At 32.0% G+C, this 18,482-nt stretch overlaps 1 protein-coding gene across 1 annotated transcript in view; it reads right to left on the bottom strand.

The window, feature by feature from the left end:
* Positions 1-6,120, bottom strand: part of LOC142332877 (protein G12-like) — a 35,095-nt gene extending 28,975 nt beyond the window's left edge. The window contains exons 1-2 of the mRNA XM_075379565.1: positions 5,991-6,120; positions 2,617-2,680 (exon numbers count right to left, since the gene is read on the bottom strand). Coding sequence (XP_075235680.1) covers positions 2,617-2,680 — 64 coding nt within the window. The 5' untranslated portion in view covers positions 5,991-6,120. The remainder of the gene's footprint in view (positions 1-2,616; positions 2,681-5,990) is intronic.
* Positions 6,121-18,482: the final 12,362 nt, after the last annotated feature.

Here is an 18,482-nt window from a genome sequence, read left to right as displayed (position 1 = left end):
TTATTTGGTTATTTTCATAGAAATAAAGCTGATGGCTCTTTCTTACAGCCTGAAGAATCGTACTGTGTAAAATTGTAAATCAATCGCAACAATAAAAATCAAAGCTAAATAATCATTTTATTTGTTAAGTAACACATAAACAAATATTTTTCTACGTTATGCTGCTTATTTTATTTGCAATAAACAATTGAAATTAGAATTTTTTGGTCACACTTATTTTCAAAGAAAATGAATCATTAAAAATCTATTTAACAAATTATATTAAAATTAAATGGTTAATGGTTCCATGTATTTAAATTAAAACTTAGTTAGAATTCTTCTTTCGAGCCTCAAATATATTCTGAACCGATGTCTAGCAATAATCTTTTAACATATTAGTACACCATATACTTTTGAAATAGTTTACAAAATAGTGAAAACGTGCCATTTTCATTGTTTACAGCTGTAAGGTTTGATGGGAAGAAATCCAGATAAAAATAGGAAAGGAGTTTTAAGTGACTTACTACATCCTATCACTCGGTATTTATTAATAAAATTTGTTCATAACATCCCTTATAATTTTGTGGTTTATTGAAGCCCAGAAAATTTATGCATCTGTCTTTAAATACTATTTATGTAGCTAGTTCTGAATCAATCCACACAGAATTGTCTCAATAGTCTTCGAGCATGTTCCTTTATTTGTGGACCATTGAAAATGGCCTTATTTAAGTTTTCCTTTCCTTATATCTAAAAATTATTCCTAGTACATAGGAAACCATTACTGTCTTTCTCAATATTTATTTTACGATATATTTAATTAATCCAATTTGATGTGAAGAGGTAGCAAAATGATTTTTTGTTTGTTTAAAAAACTGATTTCTTTTTGTCTTGGAGTTACGTTTATCTCTCATTTTTCACTGTTTCATGAAGTAATATTGATCTGAGCTCGGCTAATAAAACAACACTACTTATTAAAAATTAACTACATCCATAACAAAAGTGTTATTATTTTTAAATCTACCTAATCATTACAACGATATAAAATTTCTAGTATGTTAAGAAAAATATTTTTATTATATAATTACTCTGCCCATTGCAAGAACACGAACATAGTGACAAGATTAAATTTGAATATTATAATAACGGTTTGTGATTTTTTAGGAGATTTTCAACATCAAGAACAGATCTCGTTGCCTTTTACATAGCTATATAAGTAATGGCCAGTACGAGACAATGAAAATTTTATGTTTTTCCATTTAGTTAGAATCCAAAAAAACATAATTTTTCATCAAACAGATCCTTCCATTCCTTTTTCAGGTTACCCAATCTTCTCTAGCCAACTCATTTGTAATCCAAAATGTTTGAAGGAATCTTTCTTGTGACATATTTTACCGACACTGTCTCCAGAACCTTCTGAATTCCCTGATCACCTTCAAAAGTGGGTGTTCCTTTCTAAAAGATAAAAATATGTTTCTTGATTGCACTTTGCAAATTATCTTCAGATCTGTTAGAAAATTTTTACATTTTAACAGCAATGTATTCAGTGGGAGCCATGAATTATATGTACACATACTTAAAATTGTTTCCGTCATTTGTTAATAAGTCAATTTAAAAGTTAAAAAATACATGTGACAATGAAAAATCTTATCTATCTCCATGACATGTATATATTTGCTATTTTGAGATCATTTAGTAATATTAAAAACTAATAATTCCCATTAGTGTCATGTAATATGATTTTATTATTTTTATCCTTATGAATCTTTTATTAAATATGTTCTGATGGAAAAATTATAAACAATTTTTTTAAATAAAAGAGATTAAACTTACAATCAGAATTCTGAATCAACATCATTTGGATGGATTTATTAGCATCTTAGCAGAGCAGTTTTCCCATTAATAATAATCTAAAAATAATTATAGAAAATTCTTTATTATTAAATTTGCATCACCCTAAGTATTTCATTTTTGAGAATTTAGATAGTACTATTTAAATTTTTTTTAATATACATATAACCCGCCAGGTTAGTCTAGTGGTTAAACTTGACATCGCAAAATCACTGATTTCAAAGTTGACAGTTTTAAGGTTCGAGTCCTTGTAAAGGCAGTTGCTTTTATTTGGATTTGAATACTATTCTGTGAATACTGATGTTCTTTGGTAGTTGGGTTTCAATTAATCACATGTCTTAGGAGTGGTCAACTTGAGCCTGTTTAAGACTACATGTTTACAATTACATTGCACTACGTTTGTAGAAAACATATATATGTTTGTTTTCTCCAACACATTATCCAGCTGCGCTGGCTCTCTCTCTCTCTCTCTCTCTCTGTGTGTGTATGTGTAGATTAGTAACTGCAATCATTTCTACTTGCCAAGTATGTGTGTGTGTGTGTGTGTGTGTGTGTGTGTGTGTGTGTGTGTGTGTGTGTGTGTGTGTGTGTGTGTGTGTGTGTGTGTGTGTGTGTGTGTGTGTGTGTGTGTGTGTGTGTGTGTGTGTGTGTGTGTGTGTGTGTGTGTGTGTGTGTGTGTGTGTGTGTGTGTGTGTGTGTGTGTGTGTGTGTATATATATATATATGTTTTTATCTAAACTATTATTTTCTTTAAATATGACCAATATTAAATAATAATTATTTTCTTACCTGTTGTGTTGGCATTGCTGCAGACTAGTCCAGTTAATATTAATAATGGTAGTGATATTTCCATCTATAAGAAAAAAAATCAAAGTAAATAAGAATGACAGTTACTTTAACATAAATCCTAGATCTTATGAATACATAATGTGATCAAACATTATTATTAGATATTAAACGTAGTTCTTCAATATGTGGCTGTCTTTATCAAATTTTTAAGAAAAATTTATCTGTAGCATAGACTCATATTCTAAGGAGTCTAGTAAAGAACTGGCCATACAAAAGAAAAATACCATGGAGTTACGTTAAGTCAACTCAAGATATGAGTAGAAACTTTGGGAACAGGGTAAATATTGTAGTAGGTATATATGGTTTCCATACTCATTATTTTTGACCTGCAGTAAGGTAAGTAATAAGCCCGTGGCTGTTTATAGTAATTATGGATATAGCAATAAGATATAAAAACAATGGCATTCCCAGCAGTACAAGTCTTCAAGAATAACATAGTAAGTTGAGGATACCCAAAAAAAGATATAGGAGGAATTTAAATGTCGTTGGAAAACAGTTTTCTTATTTTATCTTTAAATGAAGAAAAAATTAGTTTTTTTTTCTGAAACAAACTTAAGAATTTCTAAGAAGAACAGTAATAAAATAAAACACGTAAAACTAATGTTAATGTAGGATGTTGTAGGACAATCCAATTATGTAATTACTATAAATACAGTAGACAGTCATATTATGTTTTTGTGGATAAGTTTGAAATTTAAGGTCCTCACTTCATAATTATGGTAAAAAAACGAAGTTTTATTTTATTTATTTATTTTTTTTGTTAAACTTTGTAATTTCATGTCATTACTGCAGTTTTTCTTTAACTAAAGAAAACATTTGTTAAATTTATTTTTTTTATTGCTTTTTATTTCACGTTTTTAACTCATCTACATAGACATGAAATGCACCAAAAAAACCTAGAAATATGTCATATGAACTGTTTTTTTTTATCTTCAGTCATTTGACTGGTTTGATGCAGCTCTCCAAGATTCCCTATCTAGTGCTAGTCGTTTCACTTCGGTATACCCCCTACATCCTACATCCCTAACAATTTGTTTTACATATTCTAAACGTGGCCTGCCTACACAATTTTTTCTTTCTACCAGTCCCTCCAATATTAAAGCGACTATTCCAGGATGTGGCTTATAAGTCTGTCTCTTCGTTTAGCTATATCTTTCCAAATGCTTCTTTCTTCATCTATTTGCCGCAACACCTCTTCATTTGTCACTTTATCCACCTGTCTGATTTTTAACATTCTCCTATAGCACCGCATTTCAAAAGCTTCTTAATCTTTTCTTCTCAGATACTTCGATCGTCCAAGTTTCACTTCCATATAAAGCGATGCTCCGAAAATATACCTTCAAAAATCTTTTCCTGACGTTTAAATTAATTTTTGATGAAAAATAAATTATATTTCTGACTGAAGGCTCGTTTTGCCTGTGGTATTCGGCATTTTATATCGCTCCTACTTCGTCCATCTTTAGTAATTCTACTTCCCAAGTAATAAAATTCTTCTACCTCCATAATCTTTTCTCCTCCTATTTTCACATTCAGTTGTCCATCTTTGTTATCTCTACTACATTTCATTACTTTCTTTTCGTTCTTGTTTATTTTCATGTGGTAGTTCTTGTGTAGGACTTCATCCGTGCCATTTATTGTTTCTTCTAATTCCTTTTTACTCTCGGCTAGAATTACTATATCATCGGCAAATCGTAGCATCTTTATCTTTTCACCTTGTATTGTTACTCCGAATCTAAATTGTTCTTTAACATCATTAACTGCTAATTTCATGTAAAGATTAAAAACTTCATATGAACTACATAATTTTTGATTTTGTCCTTTTCAAATTTTTGAATCAACAGAGAACTGTTTATATATCATTTTTCATGTAATATCACGATTCAAACAGGAATTCTTACTTTTTAGAAAACTGATAAGCTGAATAATATATGTAGTACACAAAATTATGAATAATACAGAAAGTGACCCTCAAGTAAATAAAAGTATGATTTAAGATTCACATGTAATTAAATATTTCAATGTCAAAATGCAGTAGTTTTTGCAAGAAGATTACTTGTATTAAGACAGCAATCCACAATAACACTTATAATCTATTTATTTTGTGGTGTTTGAATAGTAGTTTCAGATCCTCTACAATTATGTGACAGTTATTTAAAAAAAAAAAAATTAAATTCTATTTCATCATTTATTAAAAAGTAACAATGATTATTTTTAATTACACTATACATATTTTTATTCAGCTTATCAAAACAAATTTACTTCACCAGGTTTTTTTTATAATCTTCTTATTGATGTAGCAATTACTGGAAAAGTTACTGAGTACTGAAAAACTATTGGTCAAAGACAATAATAAAGATTAGTTTCTATACAGTTAATAGGACATATTTCAGAATTTAACATTAAGATTATGGTTTGAAAATAGATGTTAAAAAAATCTAGCAAATTATTACAGAATAACTTTCTCTTAAAGTAATTTTTTTGATTTTGCCAGAAAGATTTTACATTTCAGATATTAAGGGTCTAACATATTTTTATAATAATTTCATATTTTTATAAAAAAATAAAAAAAATAAAAATAAAAATGTACTGACATGATTTGAAAATGTTTTTGGTAATTAAATTATTTAACGTTCTTAATAGAACATTCTATTGTTAAATACAGAATTAAAAGTTTACAATTATAACAAAATAAAATACATAAACGTATAAGTAGTTTTTTTATAACTTTTCAAATTTTACTATTAAACTTTTATTGGTCTGTTGTAATGTGAAATTACAGTCTTAAAACAATTTATATGATTATTGCTAAACACAACATACTAACAAAATGACCTAAAAAAAAAACAATGACCACTGGCTTTTGTGATTTCTTTTCTTACAAAGTTTTAAAACTTAAGTATCATGTAATCTAGAAATTGAAACTTATTTAAATTTTCTATCAATAAATAAATAAAAATTAAGTGATAAGTGGAAAAAAAGGAAAATTTAAGCAATTTTCAAGGGAAATTTTATTTAATTTCAAACAGTTTAAAATTTTCACTGTTCCTCCTCAATCAGTTTTGGGAGCACTTGTTTATAATGGAGATACACTGTAAAAAATAACGTTAAAGATCAATAATTAATGAAGTAAACTTTTAAAAAATTTGTGTATTCAAAATTGTCAATGGTTATCTTCTGAGTTTTAGATAGTAATTATTACAACTGGAGAAACACCAAAAATTCAAATACTCTTTATTAATTTGACAATTTTAAAATAATTATTTTAATATTTAAAATTAAACAAAATAGAAAATACAACCAGTTTAGAAACTTACTTCATCAGAATATTTCTTCTTCTAGTTGATTGTAGAGGACGTATCACAGATTAAAATGAACCTATAAAGTGCAGTTTATGTGTTAGTACATATATATATATATATATATATATATATATATGTGTGTGTGTATGTATTTCAACTGTGTTGTAACAATGTAATATTGTTCTAGAGTGTTGAGGGGGAGGCCAATCATTCAATTGACTAAAACTGTTAATATGATACTTCAATCATAATGTGAGTGAAGGTAGGATGTGATATACACATACACACATTACAAATTTTTTATTACAAATTTTTCACACATTACATATATATATATATATATATATTATTATTATTATTATTATGCTTTTACGGCCAACATGGGACCAATTAAGTCAATTTTAGCTAGATCTTTTCTGAGAAAAGCGTGTTATTTTACTCTTCTGAGCTGCCCAGTATTTCTTCATCCGTTCAGATCTTGCTTTCTTTACTTCATCTGTAAACACCCTCTTCGTGTATTTTGTCGTTTGTCTTTTGTTTAAATCTAATGTTTTTGTCTTTTAGCTTTGTAATTTTTCCAGTTTTATTCTGTAGGTCAGTCAGGGAAATTCCCAATTCTTTCATATCTTCTCTAATTTCTTTGATCCATCCTATTTCTAGCTTTTGGAATCAGAGCTTTTCAATGATATTTCTTGACAGTCCTGTTTCCGGTGTCCTTATGAGATGACCAAAAAAAGAGATTCTTTTTTTCCGCATAGTATCAGTAACAGGCTCTATTTCTCGATACACCACCTCATTTGGCACAATCCACCATCGGCCTTCTTTTTGGTGTTTTTTATTGATACACGTTCTGACAATTCTCCTCTCTATTTTCAGAATTTTTTCAATTCGGTTTTTCTGAGTGATTTTGAAAAGGGTCTCACTTCCGTAGGTGACTTCTGGCTGTACTACAGTTTTATAATGTTTAAGTTTTGTTTTAGCAGAAAGGCATTTTTTGTTATATGTTGACCGAGTTAATTTTTGGGATTTAATAATTTTATTTGTCCTGTTTTGCCGTGTCGCTTTTTCATTTAAATTATAAGTTATTATTTCCCCTAGATATTTAAATTGTTTTACTATTTTAATTTCTGATTGTTTACCCTAATGTGCTCTATTACCAGAGGATCTATGGCCATTAGTTCAGTTTTTCAAAAGAGATATGAAGTCTAGGTTTTGTGCTAGGTTTTTGAAGGCTCATGATTTGTTATATATATAAAATTTGATGGTTGTTTGTTTGTTTTAACTGGTACCAATTTATTTGTAGTTCTATGTGTGTTTTTTTCCCGTTTAGCCTCCGGGAATCACTGTCAGGTATTATTTCAGAGGATGAATGAGGATGATATATATGAGAGTTAGTAAAGTGCAGTCTTGTACAGTCTCAGGTCGACCATTTCTGAGATGTGTGGTTAATTGAAAACTAACCACCAAAGAACACGTTATCCATGATGTAGTATTTAAATAACATATAACAGTAACTGCCTTTATTAGGATTTGAATGTTGGAATTCTTGACTTTGAAATCAGTTGATTTGCGAAGACAAGTTCACCACTAGAACAACCCGGTGGGTTAGTTCTATATGTGTTATCTTATTATAACACTAATTAAAACTAGTACACACTAAAGGATTACAATAAACTCAAATTTAATCTTATGTCTTCATAGTGCTAACAATTTTTATTTTGTTTTTTTTTTTAATAGAATATAAATCATTCAAAAGCCAGTTTGATTAACTTCTGGGTCGGTGTTATTAACGGAAGTGAACAGATTGGATATATATCAAAATGGCTTTCAAAATTGTTATATTGAAAATTAATTATTATTAGTCAAATCCGAAAAATTATAGCCAATCCAAAATTTTAGAAACACTCTTTATATATAAAAATAATATAAAAAAAAGAATATTCAAAGTACATAAAATTAAAATTAAAGTAACAATAAAATTAATATAAATACTGTTTCATAGCAACAGTTCAAAACGCGTAACTAAAATGAAATTCATATTTAGTTCTTATAGCTTGTCGACGGGTGGTTTGTGCCATGGTACCATGGCCGCCAATGGGTGGCTGGGCACCGGTTGAGACACTGGGCTCTTTGAGCCGTTGGGTGACAAGCAGGATGTTTCCAGTTAGGTGCCCTGACAAGCTCAGCAATGGATTTTTATATTCCACCGATCACCCCATCGGGAAGCAACAGCTAGTTCGGGCGCTCAACTGGTAACATTTTGCTTGTCAATGGGTGACAAGCCTAAGATGAAAATAATAAAAATAACGGTCGGTTAAGCCGTGGCTTACCGGTTGACGACATATATTTTATTTACTTTGATAAAATGTTTAAAATGATTGTTGTAAATATATCGAACCCTTGTCAAGGATTAAAACTAAGACCGGCTGACCTAAAAGCTACTACATTAATTTTGTATGAACATTTTTCCTTATTTCAAAGTGTGGAATTAGGTCCCAAATTATTTTTCCTTCCTCCTGCTGAATAATTCTATATATATATATATACACACACACAGAAGTCATTTATTTTTTTTATGTAAAAAATATTCACTGAATAATTCCATCGAGTGTTTCATGACATTTGGTAGTGAATACATTTGCGCATGAATCAACTTTTGATAAGGAATCACAGTTCTTTTTAGAGGACCCGTGTGATACAGGACAAAATAAAAAAATTAAATCTATGAATTAATGGAAAGAATAAATGTAGTTTCAGTGAAAGCGAGCTGCTTATTTAAACATTCTATGTAATAACGAAATTATAATACAGAGTGTTCCATATAAAACGCAATCCAACCTTATATTGGTAGGTATTAAAATAATAAAAAGGCATGTGTAAATTGTAAATGAAATTTCTATTATTACCATCCATTACCTTACATTTAGAGTAAATTTTGGAAGTGGCCACCATCTTCTTGAATACAAGCATCAATTATTTTTACAGCGTTTCTTGCAACTTTTTTCAAAGTTTGTGGCCGGATATTTAATACAGCTTGTTCAATATCGACTTTCAATCGTTCAAGCGTTCGCGGTTTGTCGCTGTAGGCTTTCTCTTTGAGTTAACCCCGTAGAAAAAAATCCGCCGCAGTCAAATCTGTAGATTTTGGTGGCCACTCGACCGATATCACGATTACCAAAGAATTCCTCAACTAAATCTGCGTAGTGCGATGTCGCACCGTCATATTGTAGCCGGCAGTGTCTGTCTTCCTCTTCCAAGAGTGCGATGAACCGAAATAAAATATCCTGATATCGATCTGAATTAATGGTGTAGTCGCAAGGGAATATCCTTAACTTTAACGACCCTTCCCGGTTACCGGCTGTACGTCCCGCATAACAGGTCGGACGTTTATTTTTTTAATGCCTACTCACATGGGAGTATATCATTGCTGTTTCCCCCCACCGGGTTAGGTTCTTTTCTTTTAACTCCCTTTTTCTACCTCTTCTTGTGGGTCCTTAGGGATCCTTAGTAGCTCACGGAATCCAGAATCCCTTTCATTTCCTCTCGCCCCCACCCATCCATGCAAGCACAGACGAACGACGGATCCACGAGGCGGTGTCCTTCATCCGCCCGCTTGCTGATCCTTTCTTTGCATTATAGTGACAATATATTTTTTAATTGTCTCGTATTCACGCTCTCGCTGATGCATTGTTGCTTCAATTCGCCTTTCGTATTCGTCCCTTTCTTGTATCCACCTGTAATAGCGGAAGACGAAATGTTCTGTCGTATCGTTATCGCCACAATAGGGACGCGCAGTGTCGTCCGCCCTTCAAGGGAATTTAAAATGTAGGTACAATACTGTTTCCGGTGCTAAGCTCGATGCAGAAAACAAGAAAGTCGATCCTCATTTTCCTGAGCCTCACGTGGTCTTATTAATTTTTCACGAGGATACCTTATTCCTGATTTTGTGGCCGGTACCTTTTGTCAAATATCCTATGCAGTTGCATAGGATATCCTATGTGCAGTTGTCTGTCGGTTGCCGAAACCGAACTTCGTTCGGTTTCGGCAACCGACAGACAACTGCACGGTCTCTACTTCTTTTAAAAGGCCGACCGATTCCTTTATAAATTTCTACCTGTGCACTTAATGAGAAGATAAATATAACCGATGAAGATGTCAAATCTGAAAAAAAAAATATCGCTATAACTTTCTTATTAAGTAAAATAACGAATTCGTTTAAATTCCTTCTATTCTTTTCATAGAACCTAAACTTCTCTAAGTAAAATACTCTTTTGATATCACCGACTACTGTACTGGGTTGAAAAAATGCGGTTTCGAAGTCAAAAAAATTCATACCTTCCTGAATAGGCACAGTATCGAATCGGTTTAAAGCGGTCTTTCGAAACAATTTTACTTCAGACCGTCCCTTACGGCGAGGGATGACGAAATTGTAAGAAGATCGGGTTTGTCGTACGCTAAACGTGCAACCGTTGTAGTATTTAGTAAATTTGAAGGTTTCTTAATTTTAAGTCGGAAATCTTTTTTATCCTCGACTTTGCACCGGTGAAATTGTCGTGTGCCTTCCAGCTTGCCGAAAGCGATTTTTTAACATTCTACTAGGTTATTAAGGCCGGGTTAACGATAGGTTATTAAGTTGGAATGTTGTTATGGTGTTATTTATAGATAATTACATTTACATTGGTTATTAGCCAACAAATTTTCTTTATACATATATATATATATAAAAATGAAGTTTGGTATTTATCCCGTATGCGTTCCTATACTATACATCCGATGCGATTAAACTTTGGGGAGTTGTTATGCGCACGCCTGCAAAGGTTTCTAAATTAGTTTGTAGCCGCTAAGTTTCGCTGTGGTCGAGATATTTGAAAAAAAAAAAATTTATTATCGTCCAATTTCGCTCGTATTCAGATTATAAATTACCAGAAAATAATTTTTTTTCCAAAAATGGACCTGCCAGGTGGCGCTGGGGTTCAGATATTTACGAAACAAACAAACAGACGTTTTTCTTCTCCATATATAAAAGCAATTCTCGTATGTGTGTCCGTTATAGATGAAAAAACTAGTGCACAGAATTAGTAGCGGTATAAAGGGAAAAAAGGGAAAAATAACAAAAGGAAAACGGGGAAAGGAAAGAACGAAATAGGGGAATACAGAAAGATTAAATTTTGTGAATTCCGTAATGTTCATTTTGTTAATGTTTTATCATATTTTCAATTGTGTTCATTTAATCTATTTATATAAATTTAGCAATAGCGAATCATTGTCGTGTCCATATCTTTATATATAAAAATGTTAAGTTCGTTTGTTTACGCTTCAAAAACTCAAAATGTTCTTCACCGATTGAGCTCAAATTTTAGCACGATATATAACCCGCATCAAAGATTGTTTTATCTATTTTTCGCATCAGTCACATACCCGCGACCGCGAGAAAACAGCTTTTTTAACGGTCAGTTGTGTACCAGTGACCGCGCCATCTGCCGGAAGCGAGGGGAACACTCGCCATACTAGCTAACGACAACCGCAGTCACATGTGAAACAATACCTGTTCCCAATTACATTGTTTATTAACAAAAAAAAAAAAAAAAACGTATCCACTCGCATCCGATTCAGATTATTATACAATCTGAATTAAATATTCACTTTAATCGAGGTACTTTTGTGTGATCGAGCTGCGCCTTTAACCAAGCTCTGAATTTATTAGAAAACGACCAACAGTGGGATATATGTATTAATGACGCGTGCAACGCTGCACATCCAAACCAAATTCGCGCATTATTCGCAATTATATTGACCGCTTGCTTCCCTTCATCTCCCACAGAGTTACGGGAAAGATATCGATCGCATATTACTGAGGATATTTTGCATAGAGTACGCCTAGAAAATACCAATATGACCGTGGAATTTACAGAAGGCATTTACAACGAAGCATTGATAAATATTGAAGGTATTTATCAAGTGCTTAGCTATTGCAAATAAAGTTCTTAGTCAATCGGGAATGCCAGCACCCACCCGAGCTGCGATTGCTTCATTTCATGTCGATTTATCTGAACAGAGTTACAACATAGGTGATCTTCAGTCATATGTCCGATCAAACATTCCCAAATTAACGCGTGAACAGAAATGCATTTACGATCGCATAATGCAAATGATAAATGACGGAGTCGGGGGGACCTTCTTCTTGGATGCGCCAGGAGGAACTGGGAAAACATTCCTCATTAGATCGATTCTAGCAACGGTTCGATCAAAAAATGACAATTATCCTGTTGCGGAATATTAATCGGCCAAAACTCGGCAACGGCACGCGACTTGCAGTTAAGAAATTGATGAATAACGTAGTGTAAACAACGATTTTAAGATGTCCTCATTCCTCGAATACCCATAATCCCGACGATACACCATTTTAATTTAAAAGATTGCAATTCCCAATTCGATCGGCATTTGCAATCGCAATCGATAAAACTCAAGGTCAATCTTTAGAATTGTGTGGTTTAGATTTAGATGCGGATTGCTTCTCACATGGAAAACTGTATGTTGGGTGTTCCCGAGTCGGCAAACCAGATAGCCTTTATATCTACGCAGACAGTGGAAAAACAAAAAAATATTGTATATCCACAAGTATTGCAAAATTAAACTTCTATGAAACGTATGCTTTGTTTTGTTTCTCATTTGTCATCCATGCAACCACAATGTGCCACAGCGAAGCGTGGCGGGTAGAGCTAGTATATATATGTATGGAGGGAGAGAGAGTGAGAGAGAGAGAGCGAGAGAGAGAGAGTTTGAGTGTGTATTTCTAAAATGGTGGGTTATTTTATTTTCTACTACTTTCTTCTTAATTCAAAGGAATCCGTTACTCAGGTCTTTATAAAGGTCTTATTACAATATGATGTAATGTCAGGATGTCTATAAGCCTGGCCAGTGATTTTTCCAAATTTTTTCAAACGTGATTTTTCAACAACGTAGTTGTTGCACAATTGTACAACAATTACAATTGTGTACAGTCACTTTACAATCATACAATCACTTTTTTTACTCTTAACAGGCATAATTGATGTTAAAGAACAATTTAGATTCGGAGTAACAGTACAAGGTGAAAAGATAAAGATGCTACGATTTGCTGATGATATAGTAATTCTAGCCGAGAGTAAAAAGGATTTAGAAGAAACAATGAACGGCATAGATGAAGTCCTACGCAAGAACTATCGCATGAAAATAAACAAGAACAAAACAAAAGTAATGAAATGTAGTAGAAATAACAAAGATGGACCACTGAATTTGAAAATAGGAGGAGAAAAGATTATGGAGGTAGAAGAATTTTGTTATTTGGGAAGTAGAATTACTAAAGATGGACGAAGCAGGAGCGATATAAAATGCCGAATAGCACAAGCTAAACGAGCCTTCAGTAAGAAATATAAGTTGTTTACATCAAAAATTAATTTAAATGTCAGGAAAAGATTTTTGAAAGTGTATGTTTGGAGTGTCGCTTTATATGGAAGTGAAACTTGGACAATCGGAGTATCTGAGAAGAAAAGGTTAGAAGCTTTTGAAATGCGGTGCTATAGGAGAATGTTAAAAATCAGATGGGTGGATAAAGTGACAAATGAGGAGGTATTGCGGCAAATAGATGAAGAAAGAAGCATTTGGAAAAATATAGTTAAAAGAAGAGACAGACTTATAGGCCACATACTAAGGCATCCTGGAATAGTCGCTTTAATTTTGGAAGGACAGGTAGAAGGGAAAAATTGTGTAGGCAGGCCACGTTTGGAATATGTAAAACAAATTGTTAGGGATGTAGGATGTAGAGGGTATACTGAAATGAAACGACTAGCACTAGACAGGGAATCTTGGAGAGCTGCATCAAACCAGTCAAATGACTGAAGACAAAAAAAAAAACAGGCATAATTATTACTGTCAGCTGAAGTGCCAGTTAGATAAAAGTGAGCCTTATAATACATGCAAAAATAATACAAATAGCCACAATTGACATTTACTCTCTCTCTTTTTCTGTTTAGCCTCTGAAGCCACCATAAGAGATTACTTCAGAGGATAAATGAGGGTGATATGTATAAATGTAAACGAAATGTAGTCTTGTACAGTCTAAAGTCGACCATACCTGAGATTTGTGGTTAATTGAAATCCAGCCACTAAAGAACACCAATATCCACGATCTAGTATTCAAATCTGTATAAAAGTAACTGCCTTTACTAGGATTTGAACTTAGAATGCTCGACTTTGAAATCAGCTGATTTGCGATGACGAGTTCACCACTAGATCAATCCGGTGGGTAATTGACGTTTACTGCATTGATCTAACATTAACTAAACAGTTATAATTTGTAGGATCATGAAAAATGTTGGGAAAACAAAAAATTCAGTCATTGAGATCTTTATTCAGTAGTTAACAACTGCACTTTTAAACACTTTCTATTACAATACATACAATATAGACATTTATATTTATGTATATAAACATTTGTATATAAACATCAAACATAGTGTTAACTCTTCCTGTTTTGTTATAGTGTTGTATAAATGTCAAAGAATTGTAATCTTCTTATTCATTTTATTCAAAGTTTCATTGAATTAACATATTGTTTCTACAGTAAGTCCATAACTTACTTAACAAACCCTAAAACTGCTGTCTGATGCTTGCAAGAATAATATATTTCATCCAAAAATTAAAAACATAAAAGTGATTCCTTTATGCTAATGATGTTATATTTTTTGAATATAAACAATATATTTTTTGATGTTATATTTTTTTTCTTATATTTTGTTGAACATACACAATAGATGGTGATACAGAAAGCAAATCACCATCACCATCAGCAACAGGATTAACTGGAGGAGTCAACTGGATAGCATTACATTTTTAATGCTTTCTTTAAAAATGGAAAATTGCTATTCAAAATTGTAATTTTAATCATTCAAGAGAAAGATTAACTACATCTCTATCATATTTTACTCTTAATAGGGCAAATTTTTGGCACAGAATAACCCCACAGAACAGACAGATTTTGAAAAATAAATTATATATATAACACCTCTATTGAATAACCTGCCAGCAATTGATTTGGAAATCCATTAAAATCAAGTCCTGTTCCTTCTGAATGATTAGTTTTTTTTTGTCTTCAGTCATTTGACTGGTTTGATGCAACTCTCCAAGATTCCCTATCTATTGCTAGTCGTTTCATTTCAGTATACCCTCTACATCCTACATCCCTAACAATTTGTTTTACATATTCCAAACGCGGCCTGCCTACACAATTTTTCCCTTCTACCTGTCCTTCCAGTATTAAAGCAACTATTCCAGGATGCCTTAATATATAGCCTATACGTCTCTCTCTTCTTGTAACAATATTCTTCCAAATGCTACTTTCTTCATCTATTTGCCACAACACCTCTTCATTTGTCACTTTATCCACCTGTCTGATTTTTAACATTCTCCTATTAGCACCACATTTCAAAAGCTTCTAATCTTTTCTTCTCAGATACTCTGATCGTCCAAGTTTCAGTTCCATATAAAGCGACGCTCCAAACATATACTTTCAAAAATCTTTTCCTGACGTTTAAATTAATTTTTGATGTAAACAAATTGTATTTCTGACTGAAGGCTCGTTTCGCCTGTGTTATTCAGCATTTTATATCGCTCCTACTTCGTCCATCATTAGTAATTCTACTTCCCAAGTAACAAAATTCCTCTACCTCCATGAATGATTAGTTAATGAAAGTTATTTTTTGAATTAAAGTGATATTTGCATAATCCCAGAATGGTTATATTAATGAACTATGTAGGAATGAAGGTTTCCAGAATATTGTACCAGACAGATAGACTTACTTGGTAATTAAGAATGCCATGTCTTTATTTTGCCTAGAACCATGATAATGTTGATATATACAAAGCTTCTGTTTGTTTTGGCATCATGTGAGAATCATTTGACTGATTGTATTCAAATTTTCAGGTAGTGGTGTTATCATAGGGAAAGTTTTAAGTCAGACTGAGGTCCTACCCTTCTTGGCTTGGGGGTGATGTGATGAATTAAAGATATTCACTAAAAAAAAAAAAAAGAAAAGAAAAGAAGAGTAATCCTTTAGTCACATGACAACAGACTTAAGTTATGAATTTTTCATCGCCAAAGGTGTGTGTACTTTAGTTACCATAATTACTACTATTTTATGTTTTGTAATTTAATTTCATTTTCAGGTTTCTATAAAACCTAAATACTTTGATTGTTATTTATCAGTATTATTATTTTTAACTATGAGGATAACAAACACTGTGAGGGACCTGGGGGCAGAGCCCTATGGCTAGATGGTTTGGCAAGCAATAGGGCTCACCCAATCATATATTCTCTTGGGTGATTCCCAATACTATATATGTAGAAAGTACGGGATAGCATAAATATGTTATTTTGAAATGCCTACTTTACATTTTTTGAGGCTTCTGATCTACAACAGATAATTTTTTATTACGTAAACATTACCTCAGATTTCTAGAACATATTGTAAAATTATTACTGTACACTGTAGAAGATTTTAATCATGAAAAACTATATGGGGAGATTATAAAAAATCTTTTCTTGAAGTCTGCAGTTCCAAAGAGAGCAGCTTTGTTGATTTGAGTCATATAAGCAGCTATGTCCCTTGTTCATATGATGAATCTATTTATTCGAGGATCTCAAAAATGCTAACAGTGATAGATCATTGAAATAGTAGTTTTTATGATACATTTCAAATATTCTTTAATTTTATTTAGTTAAATGGAAGTTTCTTTATAATCTAAAAAAAAAAAAAATAATAATTTTTGACAATGGAACAAATGTTATGTCCTTAATTTTTACACATTAGCAATGTTTCAACAATACAATTTTTAATCAACGTAATTTGAGAAAATGAATGTCGATGGTGTCGTGATATAATTACAGACGAAAGGGATTTATTATTATGATTTTATTGTTATATATTGTGTACATTAATTTAAATTACTATTTCATGGAAATATTTAATTATCAAACAAAAATAATCGATTCTTTTTCATTATATGATTTATAAGCGTACAAAGCATTCTGTATTATCGGGAAATGATTTATTAGTTCGTGTTTGAATTGTACAATACATATCAGAATGAGTAGTTCATAGGGTAAAACCAATGACGTCAGACCACCACCTTATTCTGACGCAATAGGATAGAATCGACCGTCGGCGCTTCGTCATAACGGAACATCCCTTCTCTTACATCTAGAATGTACTATTCCGTTCGTCCAGCCATCCCTTGTATTAAAAAAAAAGGTTAGTAGGACATACGCATGAGCACTACACGAACAACCCTGCCTGTTGCTCAATAAGTATAGACAATTGCTGTTATACTGTATTATATAGCTAAAAAAATGATGGAAAAATTTTACTATCACTTCGTTTATTTCAAACGGTTAATGAATTATACTATTTAAAAGATGGGTTCAATCATTTTCGTCTTTTTTTTTATAGTTTGGTTTGAATTATTTTATAATTTTTACTTATATAACTACTTCCGTTTTATATTCGATCCATTCGATATAAAAAAGAACATTTTACATAATTTTCACCACTCTTCATCATCATCATTATTACAGAAGTATAAATCTTCGTAACATTTCATGAAGTACATATATATTTACTATTATTTCGATTAATTTGATTAACCTATATTGCCCTTCAGAATCAACTGAAATTTTCATTAAATTATTATGCATAATAGGGATTCACACATTTTTACTTTTCTGGCGTCATAGCTCAAAGAACTGCAAGAAGGAAAGTATGGACTTTTTTTACATTTCTTGACGTTTCGTAACCCAAAAACCCTCCGCCGAAAAAAAAAGTGAGGTAATGTTCGTACGTACGTCGGCGTGTTTTGAATAACTTTTAACTGGGTTAACTGATTTTGATGAGATTTCGCAGACTCGTATATATGGGACAATTGGTGGTAAAATTTTGGAGTCAATATCTCTAGGAGGTGAGGGAGTAATGTTTTTTGGAGGTCAATTTTCTCAAAACTTTCCAAATATAACCCTATTTTTTTTTTTTTTTTTTTTTTACTTTTAAGACCATAATGGATCACTTTAGTTCATTTTTTTGGCAAGTTCTTTCTTTTCTTGCTGATTTGTTGTTTTTCAGCTTTTCTTTTTTGCCAGTAATTTCTAAGGGTTTCAGATCTTCTTGCCCTTTCTTGTTCAGAGTACACCCCCGGCTTATTGTTTTCTTGGGTTTTGATAGGAATTTTGTTTTTTATTTTTTTAATTTCTCATAGCTTCCGGTTTTCGTTTTTAGGTTTTCACGGGTTACGTCTAATTCCTCCACGTCTTTCTGTACTTCGTATAACCATTTCGGTCTGCTTTTCTTGTTCCAGAAAAGTTCGATAATCCGTCTGATAAGTCTGGTCTCTTCCGTCCTGAAAATATGTCCTAGAAAGGAAATTCGCTTCTTTCTAAATTTATTAGTTATCGGGATGATCGTCTTGTAAATCTCTTAG

The sequence above is a fragment of the Lycorma delicatula genome, chromosome 12 (genome assembly GCF_047948215.1).
Source record: "Lycorma delicatula isolate Av1 chromosome 12, ASM4794821v1, whole genome shotgun sequence".
NCBI lineage: Eukaryota > Metazoa > Arthropoda > Insecta > Hemiptera > Fulgoridae > Lycorma > Lycorma delicatula.
This window is presented reverse-complemented; position numbering and strand designations above follow the sequence as displayed.